General features: G+C 40.9%; 1 protein-coding gene across 1 annotated transcript; it reads left to right on the top strand.

Annotated features, from left to right (window-relative positions):
• Positions 1-2,047: 2,047 nt before the first annotated feature.
• TMX1 (thioredoxin related transmembrane protein 1) lies at positions 2,048-16,673 on the top strand. Its single transcript, XM_079769083.1, has 8 exons — positions 2,048-2,289; positions 4,117-4,232; positions 7,089-7,134; positions 8,880-9,008; positions 12,578-12,623; positions 12,719-12,820; positions 12,941-13,007; positions 14,713-16,673. The coding sequence occupies exons 1-8, from the start codon at positions 2,138-2,140 to the stop codon at positions 14,889-14,891; spliced, it is 837 nt and encodes a 278-aa protein (XP_079625209.1). The 5' UTR covers positions 2,048-2,137; the 3' UTR covers positions 14,892-16,673.
• Positions 16,674-17,202: the final 529 nt, after the last annotated feature.

A 17,202-nucleotide genomic window follows, 5' to 3' on the forward strand; every position in this document is an offset into this window, starting at 1 on the left:
GCTCTGAAATCTGACAGACCTTGTTTGGATCTGGCCTCTGCTACTTATGCACATTGTTTCTTCTCTTCAAAACCCAGCTTTTTCTTCTGCAAAAAGGAGATTAATAGTGCTTGTCTCCTCTGACTGCTGTGAGGATTAAACAGCATAAGGTGTGGACACCCCTTAGTCTGGTGTCTGGTACACAGCCATCACTCAATAAACGTGGTTTTGATACTATTGCTGTAGTTGCTACTACAACATAGCCAACTGGCCAAAACTGCTGATTGCAGGGCCATGGGTTACTAGTGCTATATGCTAACCTATGAAGTCTATAGTGTGATGCTTTTTATGTTTTCCAAAACCTGTTTCACAACGACAAGTTTAAAAAGGTTTTCTTATTGTAATCAAAAGACATTCTCTGCCACCTAGTGGCTCCTGACCAGTCAAGAGAAACATAAAAAGACATGCCCCTCCCACCAATCATAGTAATAATAGTATTAATAACCCACCATATTTATTTTAAACAAAGAAACCATGCTGTAGGTTTTCAAAAGAAGCAAAACATCATAGAAAAAAACTGCTTACATTTGAAATATTAAAATATTTTGTCTCCATAATATTATACCAATCATATTTAGAAACTCAAGAGAGGACACAGGGAATTTGTTATTATAATCCAGGCAAGAGGCAATAGAACCATGGATTAGGGTGTTAGCTCTGGGAAAGGAAATAAGTGGTCAGATTCAGGATATGTTTTAGAGATAGAGCTCATGGAACTTGCTGATGGAGCACATAAGGAAGAAGAGATGAGAGAGAGCAATAAAGAACTAAAATGTAAAATTTTGTCTTGAGCAACCAAAAAGAATTCGGAACCTTTTACAGAGATGGCAAACTAGAAGAGGGAGAATCAAGAATTTTATTTTTTGGCCATGTTATGTGTGAGCTGTCTATTAGGTACTCAAAATATGTCCAGCAGAGTTGAATTTATATGCCCAATGTTCCCAGAAGGGTCAGGGCTGGAAGGACAGGCATTTTGATGGCTTTTAAAGCCAAGATTGAGGTTATCTGAAGAAGTGTGAGGATATAAAGAAAAGGAGGGGACCAGTACAGCATCATGCGACAAGCCACTGTCTGGAAGTCAAGTAGAGGAGTTTCAGCCAAGAAGTTTCAGAAGGAACAAAACAAACAAACAAACAAAAAAAGTAAGCTAGGCACCACAGAAGGGAAGACAAGAAAGCATTTCATAGAGGGTGTGGTGATTGTAAGTTGCTGCTGGCAGTCAGATAAGGTGGATACTGAGAAGAAACCACTGGCTTTATTAACATGCAGATCACCAGTGTCCTAGAAAAGGCCTTTCAGTGGAGGGTTGGGGAAGTGGCCAATTGGAGTGAGTTCAGGAGAGAATGTGAGGTGAGAGGTGTAATGGCAACCATTTTCATTTGACTGATTAATACTTCCTAAAGAGTGCACGTTTTGATTTGCATTTGTATTTGTTCTCTTTTGATTTCTGATCTAGCATCTTTGTGATTATTGCATTAAAAAAATTGAAGGATAACATACATCCTAAAGTGCACTAATCTTACCATGTGCAGCTCGATTGGCTTTTTACGTTTGCGTATGCCCATGTAACTAATGTTCAGATTAAGACATAGACTATAAAGGGTACTTAGTAAGGTTCCCGTGCGCACCTTTCCAGTTTATAATCCCCCAGAAGTAAACCAATATTCTGACTCATATATACATCCATTAGCTTTACTACAAAAATTTCCCCAAAGGAAACAAATGAAAACTAAGGTAGTGTAAGTATAAAATGCCAATCAGTTGGCGCCAAATCCTGACGCATTGCTTTGAAAGCCGTCCTCTCCGAAGCCCCGCCCACTTTCTACACCACGCCCCCTGTTCTTTTTTTCCTGCCCAGCAACACTGGGGCACACCAGACAGTGAGCAGAGACCGCCTTTCTGTCATGCGCACTAGGGCCAGGCGCGCTTCCCTCCTCGCCACCAGGCGTCCTCCGGCACACTGAGGGTCCGCTAGGCGCGCGTGCGTCCTGCCGCGCGGTCTTGCGCATGAGCAGATCGGCCCGCGAGGGCGGAAGTGAGGAGCTAGTGCGCGGAGGTGGGGCCGCCGCGCTTGCTGAGGGGTGGGCGAGCGACCACCATGGCGACCCCCGCGAGTCCCCTAGTTCCCGTGGCAGTCCTGATGCTGTTGCTTTGTGGGGCTCCCTGGACCCACGGGCGGCGGAGCGACGTGCGCGTCATCACGGACGAGAACTGGAGAGACTTGCTGGAAGGAGAGTGGATGATAGAATTGTGAGCGCGGGTGGTGATAGAATTGTCTCGGGGCCCCCTCGGTGGGCTGGGCGGGCTGGGGTCCTAGGTCCAAGTCTGGGCTCCCGACTTCACCCCCAACCCCTCCTGCGGGGCCCAGGTTCCTGGGGGCTGTCACTGCAGACTGCGGAGCCCGCGCCGCGCCTCCTCTGCGGGCGCCGGCCCGGTCCCACCCCCTCCTGCTTCCCGGCGGAGGTTCAGTGTCTGCCTGACGCGCGCTCTCCAGTTTCGGGTCCGGGGCTGCTGCGCCTACGAGATTGCGTTTCGGTTCTCTCTTAACTTGAATTCATGGCCTTAGGGGTGGGGTGGTTGGCGTGACTAGTTCCGTTACAGTTATTTATTTTAGAGTGGTGTTTCACAGACGGACTCAGATTTATTTCCACCCGATTTCACAAAAGAGGAATCTGAGCAGAACCTCGCTTCTCCTTTTGTTTAATTGTCCTTAAAAGGTAGTCCATTTATAGTGTAGGGATTGGGGACTTTTTGTTTTACATATTATTTTATGGATTAGGTATATATGTGTGTGTGTGTGTGTGTGTGTGTGTGTGTGTGTGTATATATATATATATATATATATATATATATATATTTTACAATGCCACGTACATTCAAGTTGGGTTAATTTTTTAAAATCTTCGTTCCCTTGATCATTTTTTCCTTTCATTGCTTTTCTCTTTCTACACCTCTCATTTATTTTTTTGAGTGTGTGTGTGTGTGTGTGTGTGTGTTCGCAGAGAACTGAATGTCCCTGGTTGTGACTCTTAATGCTCTCCAAGGGGTACTGCATTAAAGATAAAATTAATGTATGAGTGTGATTATAAACTCTGTTCGAAGAAAATCACAAGTCTGTGGTGATTTCGTTATAATGAGATGCCTTTTGCATCGGTAGAAAAGAACCTATCTGCCTTTGCTTTAGTTTTTAAATTGGTGGTAGTGGTGGCATTATTACTGCTACTGATATTAGTTACATTAGTAAAAAACAAAAACAAAAACCCCGAAAACACCGTTATTGAGTGTTAACTGTGTACTAGACACTGCTAAGCACTTTACATACATTATTACATTTACTTCTCTCCAAATTCTATAAAATAAGTACTATTGCCCACGCTTTACAGATGAGAGGCAGATACCTAAAGACCTAGTGAACCTGTCCAGGTACTGCTATGCTGCCTCCTCTGTTTCCAGAGCCTGGCGCCGGGTAGGCATGCAGCAATAGCTGTTAGAACCCCTCCCTTCTTTACGGAGGTTTCAGGGAGTGTTTTCCTGTATTGTTGGGTTGCCAGTTTTTGTATTCTCACCCGAGGATATTTTTTCGTTAATTTTTTAGAGAGAGTGGAAGGGAGAGGGAGACAAACATCTATGGATGTGAGAGAGACACATGGATTGCCTCCCACATGCACCCCAACGAGGGCAGGGGATGGAACCTGCAACTGAGGTACATGCCCTAGATCAGAATCAAACCCAGGACCCTTCAGTCCTGAGGCCAATGCTCTATCCAGCTCTATCCACTGGGCCAAACCGGCTAGGGCCAAAGGTTTTTTAAAAAGAGATGTTTGCATGTGAAAAGTCCTATTATCTTAATTTAGTCTCAGAATTACTTTTATGTGATTAGCATCATCAATTCATAGTTCTTGATTGCCCAGGTGTTAGGTCTACATTTAAAACTTTTTCATTTTCACAAAAGTAATCACTCTATTATCTTACTTTTAGTATAAAATATTCTTCATAAATTACACATTCTATAATTTTTATTCCATTATGGTTGTATTGGAATGTTTTTTAATTTTTTATTTTAAAATTTTTTCTCAGTTTTGCTCCATGGTGTCCTGCTTGTCAAAATCTTCAACCAGAGTGGGAAAGTTTTGCTGAATGGGGAGAAGATCTTGAGATTAATGTTGCAAAAGTAGATGTTACTGAGCAGCCAGGTACTGTAAGTCTGTGGGTAGTTTTGTTTCTTTGCATGTTGGGCTGATATGTTTATTCTGTTTTCCCCATCACATGGTCTTAACTCTACCTTTAGTTAGGTTTTGAAAACATAACTGTCTGCAGTTAGTTAAGCCGACCCACTCACTCCCTGATGGGGGCTTAGTGTGCAGTGGCTGCAAAAAGCAGATTCCCTAGTTGTGTATGCAGCTCATTCCTTTTATGTTTTATTCTAAGGGACCTTGGAGACATCTTCCCCACATAACTGATTCTGATCCTTTTTTGCTTTGTAACCCAGGTCCCAGACTAGAATGTAAGATGCCTTTAAGATGTCCTAGAACACTGTGGTCTAGGTGGACATTGGCCAAGCCACCATTTTCATCCATAGCAAGCTTTGGAATAAGGAGCATGTGGTTGAGGTTCTTTGTAGAGTCAAGGTCATATTTCTTGACAAGTCGTCTGAATCTGTAATTGTGTTCTAAATTTAATACCTGTTATTTGAAGACATGGGCTCTTAATTGTAAAGCCTGCATGGTTGTGGGGTCAGGTACAGTCCTGACTTGGCCCTTTGGACAAATGGTAGGTCCTGCTCTTAGGGATGCCCCTTTCTTAGTCCAGTCTCATCTTACCTATTCTTGGTCATGGTATACCTGGGTTCTTGACTCTGCTCCTATTCCATCTGTATAATAAAAGCCTAAGCAACCGTTATGGTGGATGACCAGAATCATCGGTCGCTATGGTGTGCACTCACCACCAGGGGGCAGATGCTCAATGCATGGTGGTCAGAAGCTGGGCTCACGGCTGGTGAGTGCAGCAGAGGTGGCGGGAGCCTCTCCTGCCTCTGCAGCAGTGCTAAGAAGCAGTGAGCCAAGTGGTAAGGAACAGCAAGCAGGCAGGCGGTAAGGAGCAAGGGGTCCCGGACTGTGAGAGGGATATCCGCCTGCCGGCTTAGACCCACTCCCCATGGAAGCCGGCAGGCAGACATCCCCCAAGGGATTCTGGACTGTGAGAGGGCACAGGCCAGGCTGAGGGACCCCCCCTCTAGTGCACAAATTTCGTGCACCAGGCCTCTAGTATGGTAATAATAGCTAATATTGAGCACTTGCCCACTAGAGTTAGTACTTCAAATGTTTTGCATATATTATGTAATCCTTACACAACCTTGTGAGATAGGTAACATTCCACTTTATAGATAAGAGAACTGAGGCATAGGGAGATTAATTTTCTGTTATATTAATGTTAATGCTTGATTAGTAATGTTAGGTACTATTATTATTATTGCCCATCTTATGATTCATAATGTTTTCCATTTTTAACAACGACTTAAACTCAGCCTGTGTTTTCTGAATGTCAAATGCAATTTGATTTGACTTTAGACCTTTATAATATAGACCAGCAGTTGCCAACATTTTAGACCTCGTGGACGACCAGTTGTCTGAACCACCAGTTGGCAACCACATCCAAAGGTTTTCTTAAACCAGTGGTCACCAATCTTTCGGACCTCATGGACCACCAGTGGTCCGCGGACCACCAGTTGGCAACCGCTGATATAGACTACTAGAGGCCCGGTGCACAAAATTTGTGCTGGGGGGAGGGTGTCCCTCAGCCCGGCCTGCACCCTCTCCAATCCGGGACCCCTCAGGGGATGTCCAACTGACTGGCAGTCAGACATCCCTCTCGCAATCCAGGACCACTGGCTCCTAACCACTCACCAGCCTGCCTGCCTAATGCCCCCAACCGCCCTCCCCTGCTGGCCTGGTTGCCCCCAACTGCCCTCCCCTGCCGGCCAATTTGCCCCCAACTGCCCTCCCCTCCTGGCCTGGTCGCCCCCAATGGCCCTCCCCTGCAGTCCTGGTCGTCCCCAACAGCCCTCCCCTGCTGGCCTGGTCACCCCCAACAGCCCTCCCATGCAAGCCAGTTCACCCCCAATTGCCCTCCTCTGCCGGCCTGATCTCGCCCCCATCTGCCCTCCCCTGCCGGCCTGGTTGCCCCCAGTTGCCCTCCCCTGCAGGCCTGGTCATCCCCAGCTGCCCTCCCCTACCAGCCTCATCTTGCCCCCATCTACCCTCCCCTGCTGGCCTGGTCACCCCCAACTACCCTCCCTGCAGGCCTGGTTGCCCCCAAGTGCCCTCCCCTGCCAGCCTGATCTTGTCCCTAACTGCTTTCCCCTGTTGGCCTGATTGCCCCTAACTGCCTCTGCCTCAGCCCCCACCACCATAGCTTTTTCCGGAAGGAAGTTGGCCCCCAGCAGGCCCCACCCCCTGGTCAGACTCCTGGACAACCTCCCGATTGAGGGGACAATTTGCATACTACACTTTTATTATATAGGATTGTTGGCTGTCCCATGACTCATCACTAGTAGTCTTATCAAACAGTGGTATAATTGATCAAGTGTTTATAAATTCACTTTTTAATTGATAATATGTAGTAGTTTTTTTAAGTTGCTATAGGTAAATGGGATTTTTTTATTGTTTATGTTATAAAACCCAACTACTTTCAGGTATAATTTAATATTCTTTCCTTATTAGTATTTAAATCAGAATCATCTTTTTTTAAATATATTTTATTGATTTTTTACAGAGAGGAAGGGAGAGGGATAGAGAGTCAGAAACATCGATGAGAGAGAAACATTGATCAGCTGCCTCCCGCACACCCCCTACTGGGGATGTGCCCGCAACCAAGGTACATGCCCTTGACCGGAATCGAACCTGGGACCCTTCAGTCCGCAGGCCGACGCTCTATCCACTGAGTCAAACCAGTCAGGGCCAGAATCATCTTTTAAGTAGCTAGTGAATAGCCCATATAAAACCTACTTTGTGATCTTCCTTATATTTATTTCTAATCTTTATTATTTGCAGGCCTGAGTGGACGATTTATCATAACTGCTCTACCTACTGTTTATCAGTAAGTATTTAAAGATTTGGTAGTTATGGAGAAGGATGCATCATAGTATAATCAGAATAGTAGGCCTCTGGCCTATATCATGTTTAAAGAGCATTATATTCATTAAGTATGTTAGAAGGCTTATTAACTGCTAGTGCCATCCTAGGTGCTGTTCGGTAAATGAATGACATATATGAAACAGTCCCTGATCTCGGAGATTTGTAATTGTCTTCAAAAGTGATGTTCACATGAAATGGTTTGCTACTCTTCAGCATAGTTAAGTGTTTTTGAGCTCAGAGTTGTGGTAGGTCCTTGAAGGAAGTGTGGTAAGGGAAAAATCACTGGGCTGGAATGGTTCATGGAGATTATGGAGTTGAAATGCAACCTTGGAGGTAGCACAGAGTAAGTAAGCATTCTATCCTGAGGGTAATCTAATAAGTATTTATAAATAGGAATGTGATATGTTAAAAAAATTAGCTAGAGCATGCTATAGCTCAACCTTGGAGAAATAGTTGGGAGTTAAGTCAGAATGAATAAGATTATGTTGTCTTCAGTATCAGGTCTTTTAGTTTGACTTTATCATCTAAGTGGGGATAAGAAATCTCAAATCTGTGTACCTGCCCTGTACCTTAATACTCATCTAACTGGTGGGTTGAATGCCAGGAGGTACCACTCTCCTCATTTAAAGTTATGAAAATAAGTTGGCAATTCTTTGTGTGTCTATATTTTGCTTTTCTTTGTTGTCTTTCCATGTTTATATCTGTTTACCTGTACCTTTTTTATTCTTCCCTACTCCCTTTGTTTCTTTAAATGTCTATTCTTTCTATAAGTGCTTCTTTTCCTTTTCAATCAGTATGTTTCTCTACAGGCCCCTTACGTGGCTATAAATCAGACTTCCCCTTTTCTTTTTACTTTTCAACACCCCTTGAACATACCTGGAATTTCCTGCCCATTTTTTTTTTTAAAATCATGTTTATTGTGCCCATTCCCCTAATTTCTGCCTTTTCAAATCTTACTTGTCCTTCAAAAACATCTCAAATGCCATTTTTCCCCATAAAAAATTTGTTTTTTAGCTTACTTGTGGTATTTAACTCTGGATGGATAAAGGATCCTTTAACCCTACTGTAGGTAACAGGGAACTATTGAAAGTTGTTGAATTTAAGTGATAAAAATAAAAGTGTTAATAAGTAGGATTAGACTAACAGTATTATTTAAGGTAGTTTAGGAATGGTGGGAGTAGGGAAGGTATTATGACCCTATGACAGAACATACATTGGGATTGGAAAGAACCAGGTAGATGTTAGGAAGAACATACAGCAGACTGTAAAATGGAATCACTGAAATAGGACGAAGGGAAACACTTTGCCAGATGCCTCCAGTGATTTAAGGCATGATGCCTGAGATTATGTGATTATGACTGAAAGTACCAGAAAATTGCCTTAAATGCTTAACTTATAGCTTAACAATAACTGACAATAAGTATCAAACACTTTCTAACAACTTTTCATATAATATGTGCATTATACATAAGGCTTAAAAGTCATTTTCTGAGATTTCTCTACTTCGATTGTATAAAAATATAACCTTATTATTTAATTAAATTTTGGGCTAAGATATTGTGAGTTGATAAATAATGTAATTTGCTATTTGTGCGTTGCTAATGACTTTGAATATTAGGATTAATTGTATAGTGAGATTAAAGAAATAGCAAAACAAAAAGTTTATTTATTTGGTGCTGGTTAATATTTAATTCTGATCCTCTTCAGTTGTAAAGATGGTGAATTTAGGCGCTATCAGGGCCCAAGGACTAAAAAGGATTTCATAAACTTTATAAGTGAAAAGGAGTGGAAGAGTATTGAACCTGTTTCATCATGGTTTGGTCCAGGCTCTATTCTGTAAGTATGAGGGATTTTTCTCTTATTTCAGTTTTAATTAGAACAGAGAATTATATTTCATGTAAATAAGACATACTTGGACTTCTTATGTGATATTTTTGATTTGACTTTAAGTTAAACAGATCCTTTGATTCTTATCAAGTTAGGAGACATTTTATAGAATTAAGTTGAAAGCCTTTTCAGGAATGTTTTAACTCTGTATATATGGTCATTTGTATCATCAAAAGCTAAGTAATCCTAAGAGCGTGAACAACGTAATGGGTAAAGCTATCATTTGAGCTTAATATTTGAATGAGAACTATACTTGTGCTAATCTTTAGATTTTAGTTCTTGATTTAATGTGATTGAATTATTCCACTTGTCTGATAACTTTTTGTTTGAATAGATGGATGAACAATAACCTTAATATGACTAATCACTGAGCTTTACATATAACTAGAGGGTAGCAGCTTGTTGTGGAGCAGTAAGCATTGGAAATAGCATGCATATTTCATTCTAGTCATTGGGGTGCAATGCCTTATGGTTCATTTGAGAGACTTCCAGTAATATTTAGTTTTGTTGAGGTCACCATGGACTGAATTATCCTAGTGCAGTGATGGCGAACCTATGACACGCGTGTCAGCACTGACACGCGTAGCCATTTCTGATGACACGCGGCCGCATGCCGAGGATGAAACATTTGCTGCTCCTGAGGATGAAACATTTGCGACTAGAGTCTTGGAGTTAGTTTTTTCCTCAAAGTGACACACTACCCGAGTTATGCTCAGTTTTTTGGCGAAGTTTGACACACCAAGCTCAAAAGGTTGCCCATCACTGTCCTAGTGTGACTAAGCTATCTCTTCCTTGTTATCTCATCACACATGCTGTTGGAATATGGGGCATTGGGGCACCAATGGTATAAGAGATAAAAAATGGATTCTGGATTCTGGGAGTGGGGGAAGGATCAGTCCCTAAACATTATTATGAAATAGAAGTTATCTTTTCCATCTTTCTCTTAAACCTCTCCTGTGAAAAATTTCTGAATTGATTTGTCAGAATTCCCACACTGAACCACCATGTCCAATCCAATTAAGGAACCTAGTATTTGTGATAGTGTCTAATTAGTTCAAACTATAGTGAGGCTATACAGTGCTTTATGTTTCAACTAGAAGCCCGGTGCACGAAATTCGTGCACGGCGGGGGGTTGTCCCTCAGCCCAGCCTGTACCCTCTCCAATCTGGGACTCCTGGAGGGATGTCCGACTGCCCGTTTAGGCCCGATCCCTGGGAACGGGCAGTCGGACATCCCTCTCACAATCCAGGACTGCTGGCTCCCAACTGCTTGCCTGCCTGCCTTCCTGATTGCCCCTAACCCCTTCTGCCTGCCAGCCTGATCACCCCCTAACCACTCCGCTGCCAGCCTGGTTGATGCTTAACTGCTCCCCTGCCAGCCTGTTTGCCCCCAACTTCCCTCCTCTGCCGGCCTGGTCACCCCTAACTGCCCTCTCCTGCAGGGTTGATCACCTCCAACTGCCCTCCCTTGCAAGCCTGGTCCCTCTCAACTGCCCTCCCTTGCAGGCCGGGTGCCTCCCAACTGCCCTCTCTTGCTGGCCATCTTGTAGTGGCCATCTTGTGTCCACATGGGGGCAGGATCTTTGACCACATGGGGGCAGCTATATTGTGTGTTGCAGTGATGACCAATCTGTATATTACTCTTTTATTAGATAGGATAGAGGCCTGGTGCACGGGTGGGGGCCAGCTGGTTTGCCCTGAAGGGTGTCCCGGATCAGGGTGGGGTTCCCTTGGGGCATGGGGCGGCCTGAGCGAGGGGCCTGTGGTGGTTTGCAGGCCGGCCACGCCCCTTGGCAACCCAAGGGGAGGCCCTGGTATCTGGAATTTATTTTCCTTCTACAATCGAAACTTTGTAGCCTGGAGCGGAGCCAAGCCTGCTGCTCCCTCCGGGGCGGCAGCCATCTCTGTGGCAGTTAATTCACCTTCTACAATTGAAACTTTGTAGCCTTAAGTGGGTGAGCCCCGCCAGGGTGTGCGGAAAGCTTTGCTTCCCCTGTTGCCGCCGGCAACCCTGGCCTGCTCTCTCAAGCTCCATTCTGCCGCCATTTGTTTGAATTTGTTTACCTTCTATAATTGAAACTTTGTAGCTTGAGTGGAGGCTTAGGCCTGCAAAGGCTATGGAAAGCTTGGCTTGCTCTGTTACCTGGGAAACCTTGCTCACTGTGGCTGCAGCCATCTTGGATTGGGGTTAATTTGCATACTCGCCCTGATTGGCTGGTGGGTGTGGCTTGGATGGTGGGTGTGGCTTATGTAGCGGAGTGATGGTTAATTTGCATATTACCATTTTATTAGAGAGGATTCCTTGTTCCTCTTCCCATTTTGCATTTTAAACAAAAGCAACATGATTAAAGTACCTTTCTATGTTGAACTGAAAATGTAACTAATTTTATTATTTTTAAGAATAGTTTATTGATTTTTAGAGAGAGAGAGGAAGGGAGACGGGGAGAGAGAAACATCAATGGAAGAGTGTAACATTGATTGGCTGCCTACTGGAGATTGAGCCCACAACCCGGGCATGTGCCCTGACCGGGAATTGAACCAGCAACCTTTTGGTGTAATGATGGTATCCAACCAACTGAGCTACACTGGCCAGGGTGATTTTTGTTTTTTTGAAATTTCATAAATGAGTCCTCTTATCCTTTTGGTACAAGAAGAAGGTTGCTTCTAAGTCTCTGTTGAATCCTCAGGGCAGCAGCCCATACCTTTTTTATTGGTAGACTGAATAAGGGGCACTCACAGTGCGTGTCAGCTCAGCAGGTTCACTTACCCAATGATTGGCAGTTGAATCAGGTCATCCTGCAGATAGGAACTTTGGCTTATGTATGAATTGGTTTATGTGTTGGTGGCAAACAGCTGGGAACCAATAAACCCTTATTTTTGGAGCATGCCTTTTTTTAACTGTCCACGTGGGTTTCATTATGTGAAAATAACCATTAGTTTTACTTACATGATGGTTTAGCATTTGTCTTCTATATAATTATTTTATATATCATTAAGCTATATCAAATTAATGCTATTGTCAGTTTTATTTAATGTTAATATGGAAGGGGGGTAATTCTCAGGTGGGGAGGATCCATCCATTCAGGTAGTGGCCTAGTTCTTCCTTCAGGCTCTGCTCATGAAGGGATTCTCTGCTTATTTGGAGCCATTTGCTTTTCAGTATGCCTAACTTTAACTGACTGGTTCCATAGAGCTTGTAACCTGTTATTCAGAGTACATTGGAGAAGTCATCAGATGAAAGGTGAAAGATTAATGTCAAAGCAATAGGAGAAAATGAAAAAACAGTTATGAGAACATCACATAGCGGCAACAATTATCAGAAACTTAATTTTCATTAATAAGTCTTCTTGTTACAGTCTTGAAATTAGTACTGTAGGACTAATCTTGATGAACACCAGCAATAAAATCTAGCCTGCTGGGAAATTAGAGTGAAAAATAGAAGATATAGCTATATACACATATTGTACTTCAAAGACATATATCTGATCCAGTTTTTTAATCATTTTGCTTTTATTTTAGGATGAGTAGTATGTCAGCACTCTTTCAGCTATCTATGTGGATCAGGGTATGAGCTAAAATTTTATTTCTACATTAAACATTTTTGACATATGCTTTTTAAATGACCAGGTTTTTAGGTTATTTTTTTTCTTTTAATTTTAGACTTGCCATAACTATTTTATTGAGGACCTTGGATTACCGGTATGGGGATCATATACCGTTTTTGCTTTAGCAACTCTGCTTTCAGGACTATTATTAGGACTTGTAAGTACTTTATTTTTAGAGAACTGGGAAGAAAAATATTGTAAAATTTGATAATTTTATATAGTTGTACTAGCTTTTTCATATGTTATATATTTGGATTTCTTATGTTTGTTTTTGCAGTGTATGATATTTTTGGCAGATTGCCTTTGTCCTTCAAGAAGACACAGACCACAGCCATACCCTTCCAGTAAGAATATTTTTATTTTGTTTTATTATTTTATTACTTGCTTATTTATTCATTTAAAATTTTTCTTTTTTATTACAGTTGACAAATAGGCTACATAATTTGAATTTTTTCCAGTGTGTGTGTTTGGCTTAGATTTTGAGTTGCTAGGGAAATACCCAACTCAGTCGAGCTTTAAGCAAAATAGGAATTTATTGGTTTATGTAGCAAGGAAATCTGAGGGCAGAGTTGATTGGATCCTAAGGCTCAGATGTTAGCATGTTATGTTTCTGAATTGCTCAGTTCTCCTTGTCTTTGTTTGCTCCATTTTTGGCTCTTTTCAGCCCTTAGCATAAAATGATTGTAACTCACAATCGCAGAAAAAGAAGGAAATACACCTTTCCCCTACCCCCATCTTCTGGAAAAATCCTGGTGCACTCCATTTGTGTAAAGGGCTCACTTGCAACAGTCACTGTAAACCAGGGCTTCTCAACCTTGACACTATTGATCTTTTAGACTGCATAATTTTTAATTATGACGGACTGTCTTTTGTATGCTGTTGGATATTTAGCATCCTGTTGGTCTCCAGTAGCACCACCTCTCAATTGTGACAATCAAAAATATCTCCAGACATTGCCACATGTTTCTTGAGGGGGAAATCACCCCTGGTGGAGAACCACTGCTCTAAACTGTAGTGCTCACTATAACTACAAGAGATGTGGTATAGGGAAGAGGCTATTGACCAAACAGAAAGAGGGATACCAGACAAAAGAACAGATTGTCCACTATGTGGTAATTTCTCCCCATAGTTTTCTGATTTATGCTCTGTTCCTGTATTTTCCCCCCTCCATTCTGGATTGATTGCTTAGGATTAGGGGTAGTCTAGGAACACTGAAGAGAGTTAAAGCTCATTGGCCCAATTCTGTGTTTTGATGTCAGTTTAACATGGTGTATTCTAAGTTTTAGTTAACTAGCAACTGGCCTTATTAAAAAAAGTAAAAAGAGTATATGTGTATATATTTAAAAATTAGCACATTTTATTGTTTATAATTATCTGTATATATAAAAGCCTAATATGCAAAGTGTCCTCTCGGGAGTTTGACCGGGAGTTCGATTGCTCGCTGTGATGTGCACTGACCACCAGGGGGCGGCGCAGAATGAAGGCAGGCCCCGGCCGGCAGTCGACAGCCACTAGGGACCCTACCCGTGCACAAATTTCATGCACTGGGCCTCTAGTATCTTAATAAAAGTACATGTGGTATAGAGGATCACATTTATGAAGCCACTTGAAAAAACATGGGTAGGAATATAACCTTCAACTGTAAATGTTTGATTGCTGTTTACTTGAGAACTGAAACAAGGATAGTGCTGAAGTTTGTTTCAGTATACTTATTACTTAAAAGATTTAATAGCAAATTAATATAAGATAGTTATATCTAATAAGTATATTTTCTTAAAACATCCATATTTACAGCATTAATTCTGATTCATTAATTTCAATTTATAAATAGGTAATAATAATGAACTTGGTAACTAAAATGGATCTTGCAAACCAACTTTTATGCTATCTCTTATTCTTAAAGATAACTTTTTTTTTTTTTTGGAAATCCAAACTTATGATTGATAAATAAATGCCAAAGCAATTTATGGTATATGAATTGTGTCTTGATTTTACACTAATGTAAATCTAATATATCAACAAAAAAATTTTGTGGTCTTTATCTTTAAGAAAAATTATTACCAGAATCTTCTCAACCTTTGAGAAAAGTGGAGGAGGAACACGAGGCCGATGATGAAGATGTTTCAGAAGAAGAAGCTGAAAGGAAAGAAGGAACAAACAAAGACTTTTCACAGAGTGCCATAAGACAACGCTCTGTGGGTCCTTCATTGGCCACAGATAAATCCTAGTTAATTTTTGTGAATATCAATATGATTTGGACAAAAACAGATTAATCATTTCTTTTGGTTTGAAGTGAACTGTGACTTTGTACACTGAAGGACTCAGTCTATATTGTCATTAGATTGAAAGGTCTGCCTTCAGAAAATAAAAGATAGCACTATGTAAAAAGTTTGAAATAGGATATAACAATAGTATGGTGGTTTAAACAGTTTTTTAATATTTTGAAGAATCTGGTGCCAAGCAATAAGATTTGTGTATGTTTAATAATAACTTTTTTCATAATAAAATTTTTCTGAGTTGAAAACTTACACTTTCCAAGTATTGCATTATTGAGGTATTTAAGGAGATTACAGAAAAAATTTCTCATTTTATAAAATTTTTCTCAGTTTCACTTTGTGAAAAACACACCATATTTCCCATAAGTGGGAACTTGGCCCACTATCTCAAAAAATAGTATTTCACTGACAACTCTGGTCCTTTTAGATACAGTTCAAAATTTCCTTATATTTTTAGATTGCACAACTAATAAAAACTACCTTAATTATAGTTTTTTACACATAGATATGCTACTGATTTAGGAAGTTTTCATAAGTCCATGGTGTTGTCTTGATTCCTATAAGGCGGCTGCTATTTTTCTTCCTGTGGTCAGTGTGCTTTTCTTACCACAGGTTACATTTTCCATTTTCCAAACTGGATAGTATCCTGGAAATATTTTTCATGTTTTAATAAATAGTATTTTATTTTGTTGTTGCAAACAAGTTTACTGAGGGCTGTTTAAAATTGAAGAGTTGGCCTGGCCCCTGTGGCTCAGTGGTTGAGCATTGACTTATGAACCAGGAGGTCATGGTTTGATTCCCGGTCAGGGCACATTCCTGAGTTGCATGGTCGATCCCCAGTGCGGGCATGCAGGAAGCAGCCAATCGATTCTTTCTCATCATTGATGTTTCTATCGCTCTCTCCCTCTCTGAAATCAATAAAAATATATTTTTTTAAAATTGAGGAGCTGCCTACTGATACAACATTTTGGCCACTCATTAGATTTTTAAATCATTCTTATTGGACTTGGACTTGTTTTTTTAATGTGAATGTGAACATTCCTGATTTTTATTTGATGTGGAAAAGCTATTTTATATTTTAAAAATTCACAGAAGCTTAATCTGATACAAAGTTAGCATTCTACTGAGGAAAAAGCATCTTTTATAGTGTTAGTTTTCAATATTTTTCCTCACATACAGAAAGTTCTTAATTGATTTTTCAAATTCATTGTATCGATGTTTTAAAATGTTTTTATGTGTTTGAGAAGACATACTTTGTATTCTATACTTTCTATTGTGTTATTTCATAGGTGGGAATCAGCAGGATGGGACATTTAATATATTTTTACTCTTTAAAGAGAACACAGCAAAAATGAGGTCAGTGTGGGGTGGCAATAGAGAACTGTAATGGCTTTGAGAAGGCGAAAAAACATAGTATTCTGAATGAATCACCTGTCTATTATGTAATAGATGATTTCTGTAATGTCCCCTCTCATCTAGATTCTTCCTCTGTGTCGGTTCATTAGACTTAGTTTCATAATGTACAACAGTTATCTTTAAATGCCTCCCCTTTAGAATATTAAGTATTCTACCACTGAAGAGTTTGGATGTGTAGTAATTTTGTGATGCTTTAGAAAAATATTCTAAGCACAAAATAAACTTTTCTAAGCCTTCACTAAAGCTAAAGACGTGTGATTTCTAGTTGCATATTTAGAAATGCTTAATTTGTATTTAACAGTGTTCAAATGAATAGTTGTGTCACTCTGTACTTGATGCATGTCATCATACACATCTTTTTCTGTTATCTGAACAAATGATAGAGGAAAGTAGTTCTCATTAATAAAGCATTATATTTTCTATACATAAAATTATAAATTTCAAGTTTTTAAGTAATTAGAAAATATATATACAGAAAATTAAAAATAGGCTGACTAGGTAGAGACTTGATATTTCAGAAAATAGATCATCTTGCTGTTCTTAAGCACTGTCACTGGAAACATCTGCATAATCAATTTTCTGTTATATCAGAGGCTCACAGAAATGATGTGGGATCATTTTACCTTTAGCAGACCCTTTTTTCCATTATTGGTTCATTTATTATATATACTAGACATTTGTGCACGGGGGGGTGGGGGTGGGGGGGAGGTCCTTCAGCATGGCCTGTGCCCTCTCGCAGTCTTGGACCCTAAGCCGGCAGGTGGACATCCCCCGAGGGGTCCTTAGCGCTGCTGTGGAGGTGGGAGAGGCTCCCGCCACCACCGCTGCACTTGCCATCCATGAGCCC

Source organism: Cnephaeus nilssonii, assembly GCF_951640355.1.
Source record: "Cnephaeus nilssonii genome assembly, chromosome: 4".
NCBI classification, from domain to species: Eukaryota; Metazoa; Chordata; class Mammalia; order Chiroptera; family Vespertilionidae; genus Cnephaeus; species Cnephaeus nilssonii.

Excerpts from the sequence above, each read along its gene's own strand:
- TMX1 (XM_079769083.1), top strand. The coding sequence starts at position 2,138 with ATGGCGACCCCCGCGAGTCCCCTAGTTCCCGTGGCAGTCCTGATGCTG. Across the intron at positions 12,624-12,718 it reads AGCTATCTATGTGGATCAGG|ACTTGCCATAACTATTTTAT; the intron begins GTATGAGCTAAA and ends TTTTAATTTTAG. Across the intron at positions 13,008-14,712 it reads ACCACAGCCATACCCTTCCA|AAAAATTATTACCAGAATCT; the intron begins GTAAGAATATTT and ends TTTATCTTTAAG.